This window comes from Vulpes lagopus, chromosome 7 (assembly GCF_018345385.1).
Source record: "Vulpes lagopus strain Blue_001 chromosome 7, ASM1834538v1, whole genome shotgun sequence".
NCBI classification, from domain to species: Eukaryota; Metazoa; Chordata; class Mammalia; order Carnivora; family Canidae; genus Vulpes; species Vulpes lagopus.
The window spans coordinates 81684031-81700826 of NC_054830.1; the positions used below are offsets into that span (position 1 = coordinate 81684031).

Here is a 16796-nt window from a genome sequence, read left to right on the forward strand (position 1 = left end):
GTGTGAAATACAGGCGATACTTTATGGGGCTAGGCCTGAAATAGGGGCCAGCCAAACAGAGGCAGCTGCCCTTTGTAGAGAGGCAGGGCCTCAAGGTTGTACCTGTAAAGAAGTGAGGCCAGAAGTGAGGCTGGGGCCTAAGAAGGGGCAAAGCCTGGCATTTCAGTAACCTGGGATGGGACTGAGTTGGATGCAGGTGGCCTGTGAGTGAGGCCTGACTGTGAGTGGTTCCTCCAGATCACCCCGAGCCTGACCTCCCTCCCCTTTGTCTACAGCAGATCAACCAAGATTTGAACATCCAGCTGCTGAAGGACGGCTACCGGTTAGACGAGATACCAGATGACGAGGACCTGGACCTCATTCCCCCCAAGTCCGTGAACCCTACCTGCATGTGCTGCCAGGCCACGTCCTCCACCGCCTGCCACATTCAGTAGCTGGCGGGGCCATTGCGGCCACCCGGGGCAGGGTCCCCAAGGGCCAGGTTGGACAGGGCAGGGGCCAACCCCTCCCCAGCTTGTCTGCCTGCCCCTGGCCCCTGTGCCCCCTACAGCCGCCAACCTTGTAACAGTCATTGCTTCCTCCTATGGTAGGACGTGTACCTCTGTGTGTTCATGGAGCCGGAGAAACCAAAACCGGGTCTTTCTCCACCCCGGGGGCTGAGGAATGATGGGGCTGTTTGTTCAGTTACTTGGGGGATCTTGCCCAGCACCCTGCCCCCCTCCCCAAAGCTGCAGTCTGGTTGAGGAGAGGAAAGACCAGACAGCAGGGAGGCCAACACTAATCAGTGGGGGGAGGGATCACAAAGCCAGGGGCTTGACCCCCACCCCAGTGAAGCCATGAGCTCCCCCAGCCCCAGCCTGACAAGGAAAGAGGCTGGGAGGCAGAAAGGCCCAGGGCAGTGGGAGCAGGGCCCAGCATCTCAGAGCCCCCTCCATGCGCCCCCTGCCCGCCCATATAACTATTTGTTTCCCCCTCCTCTCCAGATGGGAAGCCTGGCAAAGCTGCCCAGTGGATACTGCCCGCTGCCCTCCTCACCTGCCCATAGAATCACTGCCTTCTCCCTCCACTTCACCCCATCACCCCCTTCCTTCTCTCTGGGTTGTGGAGGAGTACGGTGGGCCTTAGAGCAGGCCAGTTTGGGGTGATATGATTTGTCCTCACCCACCCCCAACCAATGCATCTATTTCTCTGTCAATTCCTCCCACCCCTCTAGGCTTCTGTTCATTGGTCTCCATCCCAGGCTGGAAGCAGGAGGTAGGGCTGGCCTCGAATGCCCCATTCCCATTTTTCTCCAGCCTAGGATCCCAGATGCTGCTTCCCAGTAAGAATCTTCAAGGAGACAAGCTTAGGAGAAAACAATGGTTGCATGTGTATGGTAGCGAGAATTTGGCAGGATGTGCGTGTGTCTGAGGCTGTCAGGGTGTGTGTCTGTGTCTCTGTGCTGGGCCTGTCTCTCCAGATGTCTGTTTCTGTCATGGATATGTGTCTGTGGTGGGAAAGTGACTGTGTGGTCTATTAGCGATGGGAGAGGCTGCTCAGCAGTGTACTGAGAGCCCAAGCCTGAGAGTCAGAAGTGTGGGTTGTGGCCCTTACGCCAGCACTCACTCTATCCACTTTCAACAAGCCACCTGTGTTCCCTGGGCTTTGGTTTCTGCCATTGTAAAATGAGCGGGGTCTGAAGTTACTTTTAAGGTCTTTTCAAACCTGAAGGAATTCCTTCATAGGAATTTCTATGGAGGTGTGTGGACAAGTCTCTGTGTGTCTTTGAATACATCTATGGGGCTTTCTGAGTTGTGTGTCTGTGTGGAAAGGAGAGGGAAGTTCCTAAGAGACCTGGATGTATTTGGGATCTATTTGGGAATACATGTGTGTGTGTCTATGAACATGTATGTGTTGGGGGTATATGTTATGTGTGTAGCTCTATGTGGTATTTGTGAGTCCGAATGTGTGTATTGCTGCTTCTGCTGCTAGTGTTGGGGGGGGCGGTGCGCAGGGAGAGGGCGGAAAAGTAAAAATCAAGAGGGAGGAGGTGATCAAGTCCAGCACCTCCTCTGACTGGGCAATAGAGACCTGCCCCCATGTGAAGACATATGAAAGCACAGAGAGCCTAAGACTGCTCAGGTCTTATGCCTCACAAACCCCATATCCCAGGACCAGGGTGTATACTCCCCATTCTTCCATGGTACAACCTACACATATTGGGATATCCACTCTCATATGTACCACCCACATGCTGCAAGCTTGCACAGGACACCCCCACATGCTGCAAGCTTGCACAGGACACCCCCACGGCCCACTCCCTGGAGGGAAGGGTAGTGAGGAGTGAGAATAGGCTGCTGGCTTGGGAAGGTAGCACCTCAAAACCCACAGGCTCCAAAGTTTTTGAGGTGCAGCTCTCCCCCCTCAATTCTTCCCACCCTCTCATACCTCCTCAAGTGCAGGGACCCTGGTTAAGTGAGGAGAAAACAAATGCCAAAGGGAAGCAAGGACAAATAAGGCACCCGCGATACCTATAAGGCCCATCTCACTCCTATCTGAACCTTTCCCTGCCACCCTGGTCAGCATCCCCATTCTGGCAGCCGGGCCCCACAGCCAAGTTTCCTACCACTACTATCTTCACCCTGGGCTCCCCGTCTCACCCTTCTAGAACATGGGTACCTCCTCTTTTCCAGGCAGGGTCCCCACGAGGGCTCATTTAGACTACTGTCTTTGCTGCTGACTTGCCCTAGGACTGGCCCACTGCTTGACCTCTCTGGCCCTGAGGAACCAGGGAAAAGCTCCCTCCCCACAGGACAGGCTAGTTCCCTGGCAGGTGAGAGCTTCCAACTGAGGCAGTGTACAAGTGGTAGAGAGAAGTAGGGAGCTGGTGGCCAGCACCTTTTGGGTCTAGGAGAGTGTGTGGGTCCCTCCTTCCCTGTCTGGGATGTTGGAGGGGAGGAACTGAGGCCTTAGCTTGCCCCCTTGTCATCCTTCCCCCTTGTAGATACTGCCTTAACACTCCCTCTACCCTCAGCTCTGGCTGCCTATCAGCCAGGTTTCTCCGTGCTCACTAATTTATTTCCAGGAAGGTGTGTGGAAGACATGAGCCGTGTATAATATTTTTTTTAACATTTCCATTGCAGTATTGACCATCATCCTTGGTTGTGTATCGTGTAACACAAATAATGATATTAAAAGCATCAAACAAGCCAGCCTCATCTCCCTACCTGGGTTGTGGGCAAGGGGCAGGTGGGCTGGAAAGGGGAGATAACTGATTCTCTGAATACACATTTCACTCTGCTTCCACTGATGGGTTCCCAGGCCAGGCCTGCCACTGACCTGCTGCATAACCTGGGACAAGTCACTTGATGTCTCAGAACCTCCATTCTCTTCATCAGAGTGAGAAGTTTGGCTTCCAGAGACCCTCTGAACTCTTGGAAATTAGATTCTTTTGAGAGGCTTGAGGCAGGAAGAGGCTGGAGGTAGGGAGGGAATTGGATCTTCTCACCTCCCCAGTGCTGGGGCTGAGCCAGATGATATCATAATGGGCAGTGCCCATCCTAGAGAGGGAAGCAGGGTTGGGTAGGAGCAGGAAGGTTGCAGGGGAGGAAAGCTGAGAGATCCCCCATAGGAGGGGGTCACAGCAGCTAGGGGCACCCGCCAGGCTGGAGGTGTGAGCTTTCTGGAAGAGGGGGTGGTCACTGATGTTCTTACAGGAGCCCTTGGTAGCCCACCGCGGCATCCCCTAGACTTCACTATGTTCCTCTTCTCCCGTAAGACCAAGACCCCCATCAGCACCTACAGTGACTCCTACAGGGCTCCTACCTCCATCAAGGAGGTCTATAAAGACCCACCTCTGTGGGCCTGGGAAGCCAACAAATTTGTGACCCCGGTAAGTGGAGGCTGGGTGGGTGGGTGTGCAGGCCAGAGTGTATGGTCATGTATGTCTGAGTGACTGGTAGTGTGTGGTTGTCATTATGTGTTTGTAATTATTTATAGCTGTGTGTGTACACACACACACATGCATGAATGTATTTATTTGCCTAGTATGGAATTTATTTTTTTTCTAGTATGGAATTTATAATAATACATAAAATAGTACAAAATCCTGCCCTCACGGTGCCCTCCTACTCCACCAGGGTAGGAAGTGGAGAGAGACAGATAATTATCAAGAAATAAACAAGTTTTGGGATGCCCGGGTAGCTCAGCTGGCTGAGCATCTGCCTTCAGCTCAGGTCATGGTCCCAGGGTCCTGGGATCAAGCCCTACATTGGGCTCCCTGCTCTACGGGGAGCCTGCTTCTTCCTCTCCCTCTGCCCCTCCTGCTCCTGTGCGCTCTCTCTCTCTCTCTCTCTCTCTCTCTCTCTTTCTGTGTCAAATAAATAAATAGAAATCTTTAAAAAAAAAAAAAAGACGCAAGTTTTATAAATTATCCAAGATGCTGTATAGGAATAAATGGGGTGGGATCCCTGGGTGGTGTAGCGGTTTAGCGCCTGCCTTTGGCCCAGGGCGCGATCCTGGAGACCCAGGATCGAATCCCGCGTCGGGCTCCCGGTGCATGGAGCCTGCTTCTCCCTCTGCCTATGTCTCTGCCTCTCTCTCTCTGTGACTGTCATAAATAAATAAAAATTAAAAAAAAAAAAGGAATAAATGGGGTAATGGAAATGGAAAGTAACCAGGCAAAGCTACTTAAATATGGAGGTCATGGAAGACCCCTCTCTCTCATGGTGACATTGAGCAGAGACTGGAAAGATAAGAGAGAACTAACCCTGTAAAGAGCTCACAGAATAGTGTTCCAGGCAGAGTGATCAGAAAATGCAAAGGCCCTGAGGCAACCTGTGGGATATGTGAGAAAATGTGCTATAGGCATGTTTTCGTGTATATATAACAGAGTCTTCTTGTGTCTGTACTTGAAGACGAGTGGCCAAGTGGGTCTGTGCAGCTTTCACAAAATGAAGACAAGATCTGTGAGTCTACTTTTGACTGTCTAAAGGAATTTATCTGTGTGTACCATCTAACAAATGGGGAGTATCGACACGTGCCACGCACAATGCAGATACAGCAATGAAAGGCCAGGCTATGCCTTTGAAGAGCTCTCAGCAAACAAGTGAACAAAATAGGGTTGCCCAGTGGATGCAGTGATACAAGAGCTGGATAAAGGAGAGAGCATTCCTGCTTCTTGAAGGGTAGGTCTACTAAGAGATCCTGAGGAAGGGGGCTTCCAACAGAAAAGAGGGGAAAGGACAGCCTAGGGACATGGATCCACCAGAAGTTCAGAGCTGGAGCAAAGGGAGAGGGTAGCCCCAGGTGAGAGGAGTTGCAGTGGCAGATTGGAGGGGCTGGGGCTCAGGACAGGAAGCCCAGTGAGGTGGTGAAGGATAAGGGAGAAGGATGTAGGTGAGAGATAAGAAGAAGACTGTAGCAGTGAAAAGGGAATTTTTGGAATAGAGAATATTTAAAATAATGTTTATAAAATATATTCTCAATGAAGAAAATTGGGATAACTCAAAGAAGCATGAAGAAAAAAGCTCTATAATCTCACTATCCAAATTAACCATTGTTAATTTATTATTAGATGCCAATTTAGGTAGCAAATATTTTTTATAAAAATGGAAAAAAAATGGAACCACACTGTATACTAACATTTTGAATCTTGCTCTTTTCATATAACCACGTATCAGATACAATTTTTTTGTGTGTAAAAATATTCTATAATGTCATTTTAATGACTATGGTATTTTATTTTATGACTGTACCAAAATATATTTAAGGATTCTTATTGGAAATTTAGATTATTTATAAAATGTTGCTAATATAATCATTTGTGTACATCTGTAGATATCGATTATTTCCTTAGGACAAATCCCTAGACATGAAATTGTTGGAAGAAAGGATATGCACACTTCAAAAACTTTTGATATACACTTCATATTCCTGTAATAAGAATTATAATAGGGGATCCCTGGGTGGCGCAGCAGTTTAGCGCCTGCCTTTGGCCCAGGGCGCAATCCTGGAGACCCGGGATCGAATCCCACGTCGGGCTCCCGGTGCATGGAGCCTGCTTCTCCCTCTGCCTATGTCTCTACCTCTCTCTCTCTCTCTCTCTCACTGTGTGCCTATCATAAATAAATAAAAAAAATTAAAAAAATAATTATAATAATTTACATGCCCACCAGAAAAATATGAGTGCCTGCCTGTTTTTTGACATTCAATAATAAGAAGGAATTTTAAGAATTAGATCAATAGATCTTGGTCACCAGCTGGGTATAAACAAGAGAGGAGAGATTACGATGACTCCTAGGTTTAGGGCTCTGGCAACTGGAGGAATAGTAGTTCTATCAACTAAGATTTGGAGTTCATTTTGGGACAAAAATATTTGAAGACTTCCAGGAGATATCTGGATATATTTATCTGAAGCAAAGGGTAAAGGTTTGAGCTACAGATACAGATTTTGAAATCAACTGTATACAGGCAGGCAGTAGCTAAAGTCGTAGGAGTGAATGAGATTGTTAAGGAAAAATAAAAAAGAGGTCAGGGATGGACTTTGGAGAATACAGATTATTTAAGAGGTAAGTAAAAGAAAAAGAGCCACAAAAGGAGACAGGGTGATAAAAGAAAAATCAAAGAGAAACCAACAAAGACAGCATTTTAGACAAAGGTCAGTGTCAAATGTCAGCTCAGACATGGATCTCTTGGATGTAGTAATCCTTAGCAATCTGACCAGACAGCTTCAGTGAGTGAAGACAAGTGAAAGCCAGACAGCAATGGGACTAAATGAAGGAAAGGCTTCTTCTGCTCCTGGCATTGTGCTGATCTAGAAACTCTAAAGGGCCCTCCTGCTTCAAAACAGCTAGGTCTTGCATAAAAATTAATTTTTATTTTTTTCTGGACTCTCATGGAGAGGAATGGTAGGTATACTTAGGATGCCCTGAGTATGAATGTCAATATCAGCACTATAAGCAGAAGTTAAAGCCTTAAGCTAGCTGAAAGGTGAATAAACAACTTTAAACTCCAAACTGAACCAGAAAGTTTAGTAATCTCTGGCTCCCTGCCCCCACCACACACACACATACACACGTGATGAATGTGTATCCTCTGCAGTGGAAAATACCCTTAACATAGGTTTTCAAGTATCCTTCAGAGTAAAACCAATCAATCTGAGTTCACAATAAGAGATATAAGGAAACAAACCACCATACAACAGCAAAAAACAAATAACAGACTAAAACTTCCACGGACTTCAGATATTGGAATTAACAGAATACAAAATAATTATTATGAAATTTTAAAAATAAAGTGAAATCATCAAAATGAGCAAGCAACAAGCAATCATATTTTTTAAAGGCCAGACAAATGTTAAAAAGAAGTGAATAGAAATTTTAGAAATAGGGACGCCTGGGTGGCTCAGCAGTTGAGCATCCACGTTTGGTCTAGGGCGTGATCCTGTGGTCCCGGGATCAAGTCCCACATCGGGCTCTCTGCATGAAGCCTGTCTTCTCCCTCTGTCTATGTCTCTGCCTCTCTCTGTGTGTCTCTCATGAATAAATAAAATCTTTTTAAAAAGACATTTTAGAAATAAAAAATATATGTGTTAAAACCAAAACCTTAGTGGATGGGTCTCAAAGGGCAGATTAGACACAATTTAAGAGGTTAGTGAGATGACACAAAGAAATGGAAAAACATTCCATGCTCATGGATTAGAAGAACAAATATTGTTAACCTCTTTGACATTGGCTCTAGCAATCTTTTTTCTATATATGTCTACTGAGGCAAGGGAAACAAAAGCAAAAGTTAACTATTAGGTCTACATCAAAATAAAAAACTTCTACATAGTGAAGGAAATAATCAACAAAACTAAAAGGCAGGACACCTGGGTGGCTCAGCGGTTGAGTGTTTGCCTTTGGCTCAGGGCATGATCCCTGAGTCATGGATCAAGTCCCACATTGGGCTTCCTGCATGGAGCCTGCTTCTCTCTCTGCCTGTGTCTCTGCCTCTCTCTCTCTGTCTCTCATGAATAAATAAATAATCTTAAAAAAAAAAAAACTAAACTAAAAGGCAACCTACGGAATAGGAGAAGATATTTGCAAATGACATAGCCAATAAAAGGTTAGTTCAAAATATATAAAGAACTGTAAAACTCAACCACCAAAAAAATAAATAACCCAATTTAAAAATGGGCAAGACGGGCACCTGAGTCTTTCAGTTGGTTAAGTGTCTGACTCGATTTTGGCTCAGGTCATGATCTCAGGGTTGTGAGATCAAGCCCTGCATCAGGCTATGTGCTAGGTGGGGAGCCTGCTAGGTGAAGATTCTCTCTCCCTCTCTCTCTGCCCTCCTCCATACTCTCTCTCAAATAAAATGCACAGAAGACATGAACAGATATTTCTCCAAAGAAAATATACAGATGGCAAACAGGCACATGAAAAGGTGTTCATCACTTATCAATAGGGAAATGCAAATAAAAATTATAAAGAGCTATCACCTCACACCTGTCAGAATGGCTAAAATCAACAATACAAGAAATAACAACTGGTGTTGGTGAGGATGTGGAGAAAGGGGAACTCTTTTACTCCTTCCTGTTGGTGGGAATGCAAACTGATACAGCCACTGTAGAAAATAATATGGAGATTCCTCAAAAAGTTAAAAAATAGAACCACCCTACAACCCAGCAATCGCACTACTAGGTATTTAGCCAAAGAATACAAAAACTCCAAAGGGGATAAATGAACCCCTATTTTATAGCAACATTATTTATAATAACCAAGATATGAAAGCAGCCCAAGTGTCCATCAATTGACAAATGGATAAAGAAGATATATATTTATTCCATTATATGCTACACGAATAATTCTCCATTATTATATGATATATGATGGATTATTCTTCAGTCATAAAAAAGAATGAAATCATGCCATTTGTAACAATATGGATGGAGTAAGAGTATAATGCTAAATGAAATAATTCAGAGAAAGATAAATGCCATATGATCTCACACATGTGGAATTTAAGAAACAAATGAGCAAAGGGAAAAAAAGAGAAAGAAACCAAGAAACAGATTCTTAACTATAGAGAACAAACTGATGGTTACCAGAAGTAGGAGGTGGTAGATGAAATAGGTAATGCAGATTAAGGAGTGCACTTGTTTTGAGGAACACTGGGTGATGTATGGAATTGTTGAATCACAATATTGTACCCCTAAAACTAATACAACAATTAGTATGTTAACCAATTGTAATTAAAATAAAAACTTTAAAAAAAATAAAAAAATAAAATAAAAAATTTTTTAAAAAGAATGAAATGAAAGAGCAAAAGAAATCTCCCAGAATGCAACACAAAGACCAAGTGGTTAAAAAATATGAGAGAAGCATTAAGCAATATGAAAGATGTAAGGAGAAGATTTCATACACATCTACTCAGAGTCCCGGAAGGAAAGAACAGAAAGAAGAATTGGCATTATCTGAAGAGAAAAGAGCTTCAAATTCTCCAGAACTAATGAAAGAAATGAATCCACAGATACAGAATAAATAGAAGAAATTTCACATTTTAGGTACCTCACAGTGGAACTGCCCAACACCAGTTTAAGAGATGACCTTAGAAACAGGGAGAGAGAAAAAAAAGAAAAAAGAAACAGGGAGAGAGGAGTGCCTGGGTGGCTCAGTTGGTTAAATATCTGCCTCTGGCTCAAGTCATGAGCTCAAGGTCCTAGGATCCAGCCCTGCATTGGGGCTTAAGCAGGGGCTGAGCAGGGAGCCTGCTTCTTCCCCTCTCTCTCCCCATACTCGTGTACTCTCTCTTGCTCTCCCCCACACTTTCTCTCAAATAAAGAAATAAAATCTTAAAAAAAAAAAGTAGTACCTGACAGCAGATCTGAGAAAGCAGAATCCAAAGCCAGTAGTGAGAAACACAAGACATAATTTAACTTAAAACTGCAGAATTTAAAAAAAAAAAAAAAACACAGAATTTTCAAAAAGTTTCAGGAATTGGCAATGCTAGGCAACTAGTTAAGTGGCTGCCTTTGGCTCAGGTCATGATCTCAGGATCCTGGGATCGAGCCCCACATCACATTAAGCCCCACCTTCAGGGAGTCTGCTCCCCCCTTGTACCTACCCCTACTCGTGCACTCTCTGTCTTGCTCACTCTCAAATAAATCTTCTTTAAAAAAAACCAATTAAACCCTCAAATCCCTCTTTTTAAAAAGATTTTATTTGTTAATTGAGCAAGAGTGAGAGAGAGCACACAAGCAGGGGGAGTGACAGAAGAGGCAGAGGGAGAAGCAGATTCTGGGCTGAGCAATAAGCCCGATGTGGGTGGAGCCACCCACTGAGCCACCCAGGCCCCCTCTAATTGCCTCATATTTCATGCCATGGGGTGACTGCCTACCCCATCTCTGCAAATGTCAGAAGGCTTATTTTTTGGCGAGGATCTCAGGACTGGGCATACCAGGCCCAGCTGAAGACAGGGTACCATACTGAAAACAAATGAACCTCCACATACTGAATGCCAAAACCCTCCAGCAGCCCTCTTCTTCTCTACTAGATTCTCAGAACACTGGCATCCTGGCCACTGTCCTCAGGCCAAAGATTCAGAGTCTCTTTTGAGGATTTGATCAGCCCAAGAGGGAAGACCTACAGATACTGACAGAATTTAACAAAAACAGTTTAACCAGACCATCTTACAATGATGCTCTTGGTTGACAAAGCCCACTAACAGCTCAAAGCCTCCAATAAGCTTTTTTAGTCTCCTATTCCTTTTTTTTTTTTAAGATTTATTTATTTATGATAGAGAGAGAGAGAGAGAGAGGCAGAGACACAGGAGGAGGGAGAAGCAGGCCTCATGCTAGGAGCCTGACGTGGGACTCAATCCCGGAACTCCAGGATCACACCCTGGGCCAAAGGCAGGCGCTAAACCGCTGAGCCACCCAGGGATCCCCTAGTCTCCTATTCCTAACTGTGAGCAGACAAAGATACAGACATTAGAGGAAAGCCTCTGAGGGGAAAACTGATGACATCTAAGAGTTCTTCTAAATGACTGTGTGTGCGTGTGTGTGTGTGTGTGTGTGTGTGTGTGTGTGTGTAAAGGTCAGGGGAATGCCAAGCCATGGGACTCTTTTACCCATTTGGAGTATGATTGTCCAGGATTTGCCCATAAAACAAAACCTCAACTGGGTACAGAAATCCAAGAAACACCTCAGCTGAGGGATTTTCAGGGCAGTAGGGGCACCAGGTCTCATCTTGGTCAAGAGAAACTTTTGGTCTTCAGATTATACAGGGGAAATGTGGGTAGCAGTGTCACCATCCCAGCACCTTGATGCCCACTATGAGGAAATCCTTCCCGGCCTCTGATTTTGCTGGGGGTCCCACCCCTGTGACCCAGCCATCTTTTCACACCAGCTGATTGCAGAGATCTACTGGTATACAGATAATGTGGCATTCTGCCCTCAGCTGAAGACAAAGAAGCCCCAGAAATAGGTCTTAATCAGGAATTCCACAGATCTAGCCCAACAAGGGATTGAAAGAGATAAGACAAGGTAAACCCCCAAAAGCAGAGGGACCCAGGTCCTGAACCAAGATCAGGAAAAAGGTCAGGTTAGGATAAGAACCAGGGCAAAGTGAGTGTCAGGGCCAAGGGTGATATTGCTGTCAAGATCAGAGCTACAGTAGAATCAGGGTTAGATTGGAGTCAGGGAATTAGATTTTAAATTAGGTATCCCTCCAGCCTCATCCTTCATCTCCTTTAGGATGCCAAATTCCCAGAGAGCTCTCCCTGTCCAAAACACCTGTATAAGGTGGCTGGCTCCCAGGGCAGCCAGCCTTTCCTGAGGCTCCTGGTTATACCAGGGTCCTGTTGGTCTGTTGAGGGAGACCCAGGCCCTGCTCCTGGATAGCACACAGTCTGAAAGAAAACAGGAACACCCAGCTCTGCCCTTAAAGAGATCTCAGTCAAGGAAAGGACAGAAATGAGAACATCAGAAAAACACTTTGAGGGCAATGCCTGGCTCCAAGCCCCAGCCTTGGCTAGAAAGGAAGAAAGTGTGATTCAAACAAAGAACTATTCAGAGGGGGCCAAGACTGGCATGGGGATCTCTCTGGCATAGGGGAGAGACCCAACTAGGCTGACTTTCTCTATAGGGGCTGAATCTGGGTCGAGTGGACATGGAGGCTGGTACCTCAATGCACCTAGTCATTTCCCCCCATCTCCCCTTGCCCAGGGCCTGACTCAGACCATGCAGCGCCACGTGGATCCTGAAGCTCTGCAGAAAATGGTCAAATGTGCCGTGCAGGACTACAGCTATAAGGGTTTCATACCAGGCCACCCCTATTTTCCTGAGAAATATTGGCTCTGTCAAGAGGAAGGTAGGGCCTCACTCCTTACCTACCCAATGCGGACTCCACTCAGAGACTTCAGCTATGACCCTTAAACTGACCCTTAACCTCTACCCTGATTCCATACCAAATTTATCCCCACCCATAATCTGGGCTTCTCCAATCATCTCCACGCCAGCTTGATTCCCAAACACCTGATCTGATCCTAACCCTGACCCTAGAGGAGGAGATCCAGGCCCTGCCTTGTGGGAGTTTCCTATCTGTGCCAAAGAACTGGAAGAGGTCTGAGTCCTATTCCTAGAGAGATAGAGGGAATATTAACCTCTTCTGAACAAATCCTTTCAGATGTATTCCAGGGCCATCTTTTCCCATATTAGTGACCCTGTTCCACTAGTTACTCCATTAACTAATTCAGTCAAGGTCATACAGAGCTAATATTTGCAAGAGCTGAGGTTTGAACAATGTCTGTGAAGTCCATTCTATTAACCACAATGTGATATTATTTCCTCCTTATGGCATTGCAGAGATACCTGGGTGAGATCATGGGGGGCTGGAAGAAGGGATAGATTCAAATGATTTTACTGAGGCAAAATTAGTAAACTTTGGAACCTTAGATGTGAAAGATGAGAAGGAAGAAATAGGAGAAGGATCCATTTTCAGGTTGCCTGATTCAGAGAGAGTGGTGTCAGTATGCAAAGTGATCAGCTCAAAGGATCCAGATCCCACTCAGAAATTTGCCTTATGTGAGAAATGGGCTGCATCTCATTATCTAAATCTGGAGCCAGGCTGGGCTTGACTGGCTCAAGGATATTAGACTCTAGCTTTGTCCTGGGGATCAGAGGAGGAACATGTAGGGGGACCCAGATTCTGGGGTAGAATAAGGAGTAACAATGTCTTATGTCTCCACCCCTATGATCAAGTAGACAAATGCAACCCATACTACCTGTGTGGTGACCGGTATAACTTATGGAGGATGGGACCTTACAACTGCACCGGCTGGAACAAATATACCACATGCCTTCCTCGGCTACCTAAGGTATCTACTGTGACCAGCACAGATGCCTGGGGTCTGGGATACACATCTCTCTCTATTTCTAAACCACAGTGACTGATATTTCACCATAAGTTCTTCATCCCTTTCCCATCAACAATGCTCCAGCGCTCTTTCTCTAGTGTGAAACTAGGGTTTGTCTTTTTTAGGGGACAAGGGAACTCAGGAATGGAGCTGTATGAACAGCTCTTGGGTTCCCGAGATCCCAATATCTGGCTGGCCTCTGTGGGGACGCGATTAGTACACGTTCCCTGACTTGCTACCTGCCTGAAGCTTGCCACCTGGCCCCTTCCTACATGGTCTGGCTAAGGATTCAATGATAGGTTGAGCTTACCTGCTCCACTCTCCCTCCTTTATGATGTGAGCAAGGACAAGGGGAGGGAGAACAAGGTCACCCAGTGGCAGTGCAGATAGATATAGGAGAGTCATTCAAGGAGACAGGGAGGAGACTAGCTCCAGGCCCAGGCCAGAGGGAAGAGGAAATTTGAGAGAATGGGAAGACAGAGCAGAGGTTCTTAACTGTAGCTGATGGTTGACCTTGGGTTGACTGAACCCTTTTGAATCAGAATTTCCTCAAGAATCAGAATTTTTCACAAGTCTTTCAGGTGATTCTGGTGGGCAGGCAATATTATAATATTGACACTACCTCTTGCCAATTAAAGACGCTCTAAGACACAACTACACAGAGTCAGCAAGACAGAGAGATAATAATCAAAGGCAAATGCTGAGGCAGAGATGCCAGAGACCTAGGTCCAGACCCTGTCCACCTATAGCTCCACTTCCTTCCCTTCCTATCCTCCTCTCTCCTCCTCCCACCTGGAGGTAGAGCAACTGCGTTGCCTGGTGACAACTCTAAACACTCAGAGTCCCGAGAGAGTAGAGGAGCTTCTGGAAGGCGGGAGAAGACATGGCCTGGGACTGGTCTGGGTGTTCAGGGAGGACCCCCAAAAGGAGGAACTCTTCTGGGTCAGAGTTTGAGGTAGCATGTGTGCCACTTCCAGGAGGCCGGAATGGAGACAGCTTGTCGAGGAATGCCTTTGCGATGCCCTCCTAAGCCGGAACGACTCAATGCCTACGGTAAAGGAGGTGTGGCGGTAGCGGGGTAGACCAGAAGGGCGATGGTATGAGACCTGGAGGATGGGGTGGAAGCCAGAGATTCTGTAGAGGGTCTAACTCTGTCTCTGTCTTTCACTGTTTTTGTCTCCATCTCTTCCTATCTCTGACCTTGTCTCCTCCCCTTTTTTGTAACTCTGTATCTGGGCTTGGGGCCGCGGGTGCAGAGCGCGAGGTGGTGGTGAACATGTTGAACTCGCTGTCACGGAACCAGCCACTGCCGCAAATCACTTCCCGATGCGGGTGCGTGGACCCGCTGCCCGGTCGCTTGCCCTTCCAGGGTTATGAAAGCGCTTGCTCTGGCCGCCACTACTGTCTACGTGGGATGGACTACTGCGCCACCAGAGCACCCTGCACGGAACGCCGCCTCCGGTCTTTGTGCACCGAGCAGCCGACTGTAAGGTTCGCGGGACTGCTCCTGCCTTAGGCGGGCTCCGCCCCCAACAAGCCCCAACCCCCTGAGTCCCGTGGCACCCCGGTAGTGCGCACCCCATCCCTCACCATTTCCAGCTCTCCTCTGCCTTTATACCAGACCCCACCTCCAGCCGCCTCTATCCCCTTACTGGGCCCTGTCTTTTCCTGCCCTTCGGCCCCAGGGCCTGAGCTGACCGCTGAGACTGGAGAACCTGCACGAAGATTCCCCTAGGTTCTCGGCCCTATCCGTCCGGAACTGGGCTCAAGGTCAACCTGTACCTGTTCTGGAGGCCCTGCCAGAAGGTTTTTTTGAGGGAGAAACCCCGCAGACCAGTCCCATCCCTTCCCACACCTGGTTCCCTACCTGGACGCCGGGCCTTGGAGACGCAGGTTCTAGCCTGAGGTGTCCCATGTGCCCTCAAAAATCAGCCTGTATTCCTGTGTCTCGGGTCACCGTCGATAATGGGCAGGGTCATTGCCGGGGGTTATGTGAGCAAAGAAATGGTAACCGCATTACCAAAGGGGTCCTGGCCTTCAGAGCCCCGCACGACCTCTGAAGGTAGAGAACCTAGCCGGTTACAGCAGAGGAAACAGGCCTGAGCGCCTGTTTTCCTCAGCTGCAACCCAGACTGCTGCGCACCCTTCCTCCTGCATGCACCAGGTGGCAGTCAAGGCAGGCCCAGCCTGGGAGAACTTCAAAGTCCTCATCTAAGTCTAGAGAGCTCAAGTGAGGGGTGGGCGCTAGAACCTGCCCCTACTCTACAGTGATACCTCTCGCGCTTCCCCAGGCAGAGTCTGATTAATTATGCAAGGTTGAGTCTCATCCCTCACAAGGGTAGGGGGGAGGGAGAAAGTGCCAGAGCCTTAGAAATGTCGTTAGTGCTGGAATAATTGCCCTCCAATGGAGAGCGCTCCCAGCTCTTCAACTACTGGAGCCCGACCCTCCCCAGAGTCCAGCGTGCTCCACACAGCCCAGCCTGGGCGGTGGAAACGAGGTGTAAGGAAGATAGGGACTTTCAGGTATCTTCCCATGTTTTGATGGAATCTTGAAGACCCAGATCTACGAGCCCTAGGGCAGACACCTGAAGCGCAGCTCAGAATCTTAGTCTGGGTTTTGAGGGTAGGGAGAAATCAGAAAGCCCGACCTCTTCCCGCCCACCACTTTCTCCTGCAGGAGTGTATCACCCTGCGAGCACCGGCCCGGAATGCAATGTGCTGTTATAACTCCCCCGCCATCATACTACCCTTGTCCCAACCTTAGGTAAGTCTGGCGCAAACACATGCAAAAGCATTTGGCGCAGCGGGGTAGGCGGGGACCGGTTGGGGCGGGAACTGTCCGCTGCAGTGCACTGACTGGAAGATGCCAGCAGAGGGTGCCAGTGCCATGGGGCCGTCAAAGCGGGCATGGAAATGGAGGCCCCTCCATCAGAGGGCGCTAAGGCTGGCTTTGAAGGGTTACAGGTTGGCAGTGGGGCTTAGAGTCAAGAGATCGGAGCATTAAGTTCAGGGCTTGAAGTAAAGGATAAGAGATTAATGTTAGGGAGTCAGTACTGGGAATCAGAAATTTAACAGTAGAATCTGAGGTCAGGAGGTCAGTGTTGGAGCATGGGGTCAGTATTAGGGGCAAAATGTTGGGATAGGGTTAGCACTGAAAATTGGAATCAGACTTCTGAGGGTCCAAAAGGGCTGACTCATTTCTCCCCACAGATGGGACACAAGTCACTTCAAGAAGACCGGTGGCCCCCAGAGAAACAACTATGTCGTCCACCCTGAGTTTGTGTCTGAAAACTATCCTGACTGCCACTGCTGGTAGAGCCCAGGCTGGTGGGGCCGAGGGGGCTGAGCAGTAAATAAACCCTTCACCCCAAAGGCTGCCTCCTGCATCCTTACCCTGCAGGACCTAGCAGTGAGGAGCC

At 47.4% G+C, this 16796-nt stretch overlaps 2 protein-coding genes across 7 annotated transcripts in view; both read left to right on the top strand.

Moving 5' to 3' along the window:
* The window catches only part of FAM219A (family with sequence similarity 219 member A), a 51266-nt gene extending 48096 nt beyond the window's left edge, over window positions 1-3170 (top strand). For 3 of the 5 annotated variants that reach the window (XM_041762967.1, XM_041762970.1, XM_041762969.1), the window contains exon 6: window positions 276-3170. In XM_041762967.1, the coding sequence (XP_041618901.1) occupies window positions 276-434 (159 nt within the window). In that variant the 3' untranslated portion in view covers window positions 435-3170. The remainder of the gene's footprint in view (window positions 1-275) is intronic. The other 2 variants (XM_041762968.1, XM_041762971.1) reach the window with 1 other exon arrangement.
* Window positions 3171-3311: 141 nt separating this feature from the next.
* Window positions 3312-16693, top strand: C7H9orf24 (chromosome 7 C9orf24 homolog). 2 transcript variants are annotated; one of them, XM_041762965.1, is made up of 7 exons: window positions 3312-3871; window positions 12188-12332; window positions 13223-13338; window positions 14355-14430; window positions 14634-14863; window positions 16055-16141; window positions 16588-16662. In XM_041762965.1, exons 1-6 carry the CDS (start codon window positions 3737-3739, stop codon window positions 16139-16141), a joined length of 789 nt encoding a protein of 262 aa, XP_041618899.1. In that variant the 5' UTR covers window positions 3312-3736; the 3' UTR covers window positions 16588-16662. The 2 variants fall into 2 exon arrangements, with proteins under 2 accessions (XP_041618899.1, XP_041618900.1); XM_041762966.1 differs by lacking the exons at window positions 3312-3871; window positions 12188-12332; window positions 13223-13338 and having other exon boundaries at window positions 14275-14430; window positions 14634-14868; window positions 16588-16693.
* The last annotated feature ends 103 nt before the right edge of the window (window positions 16694-16796 follow it).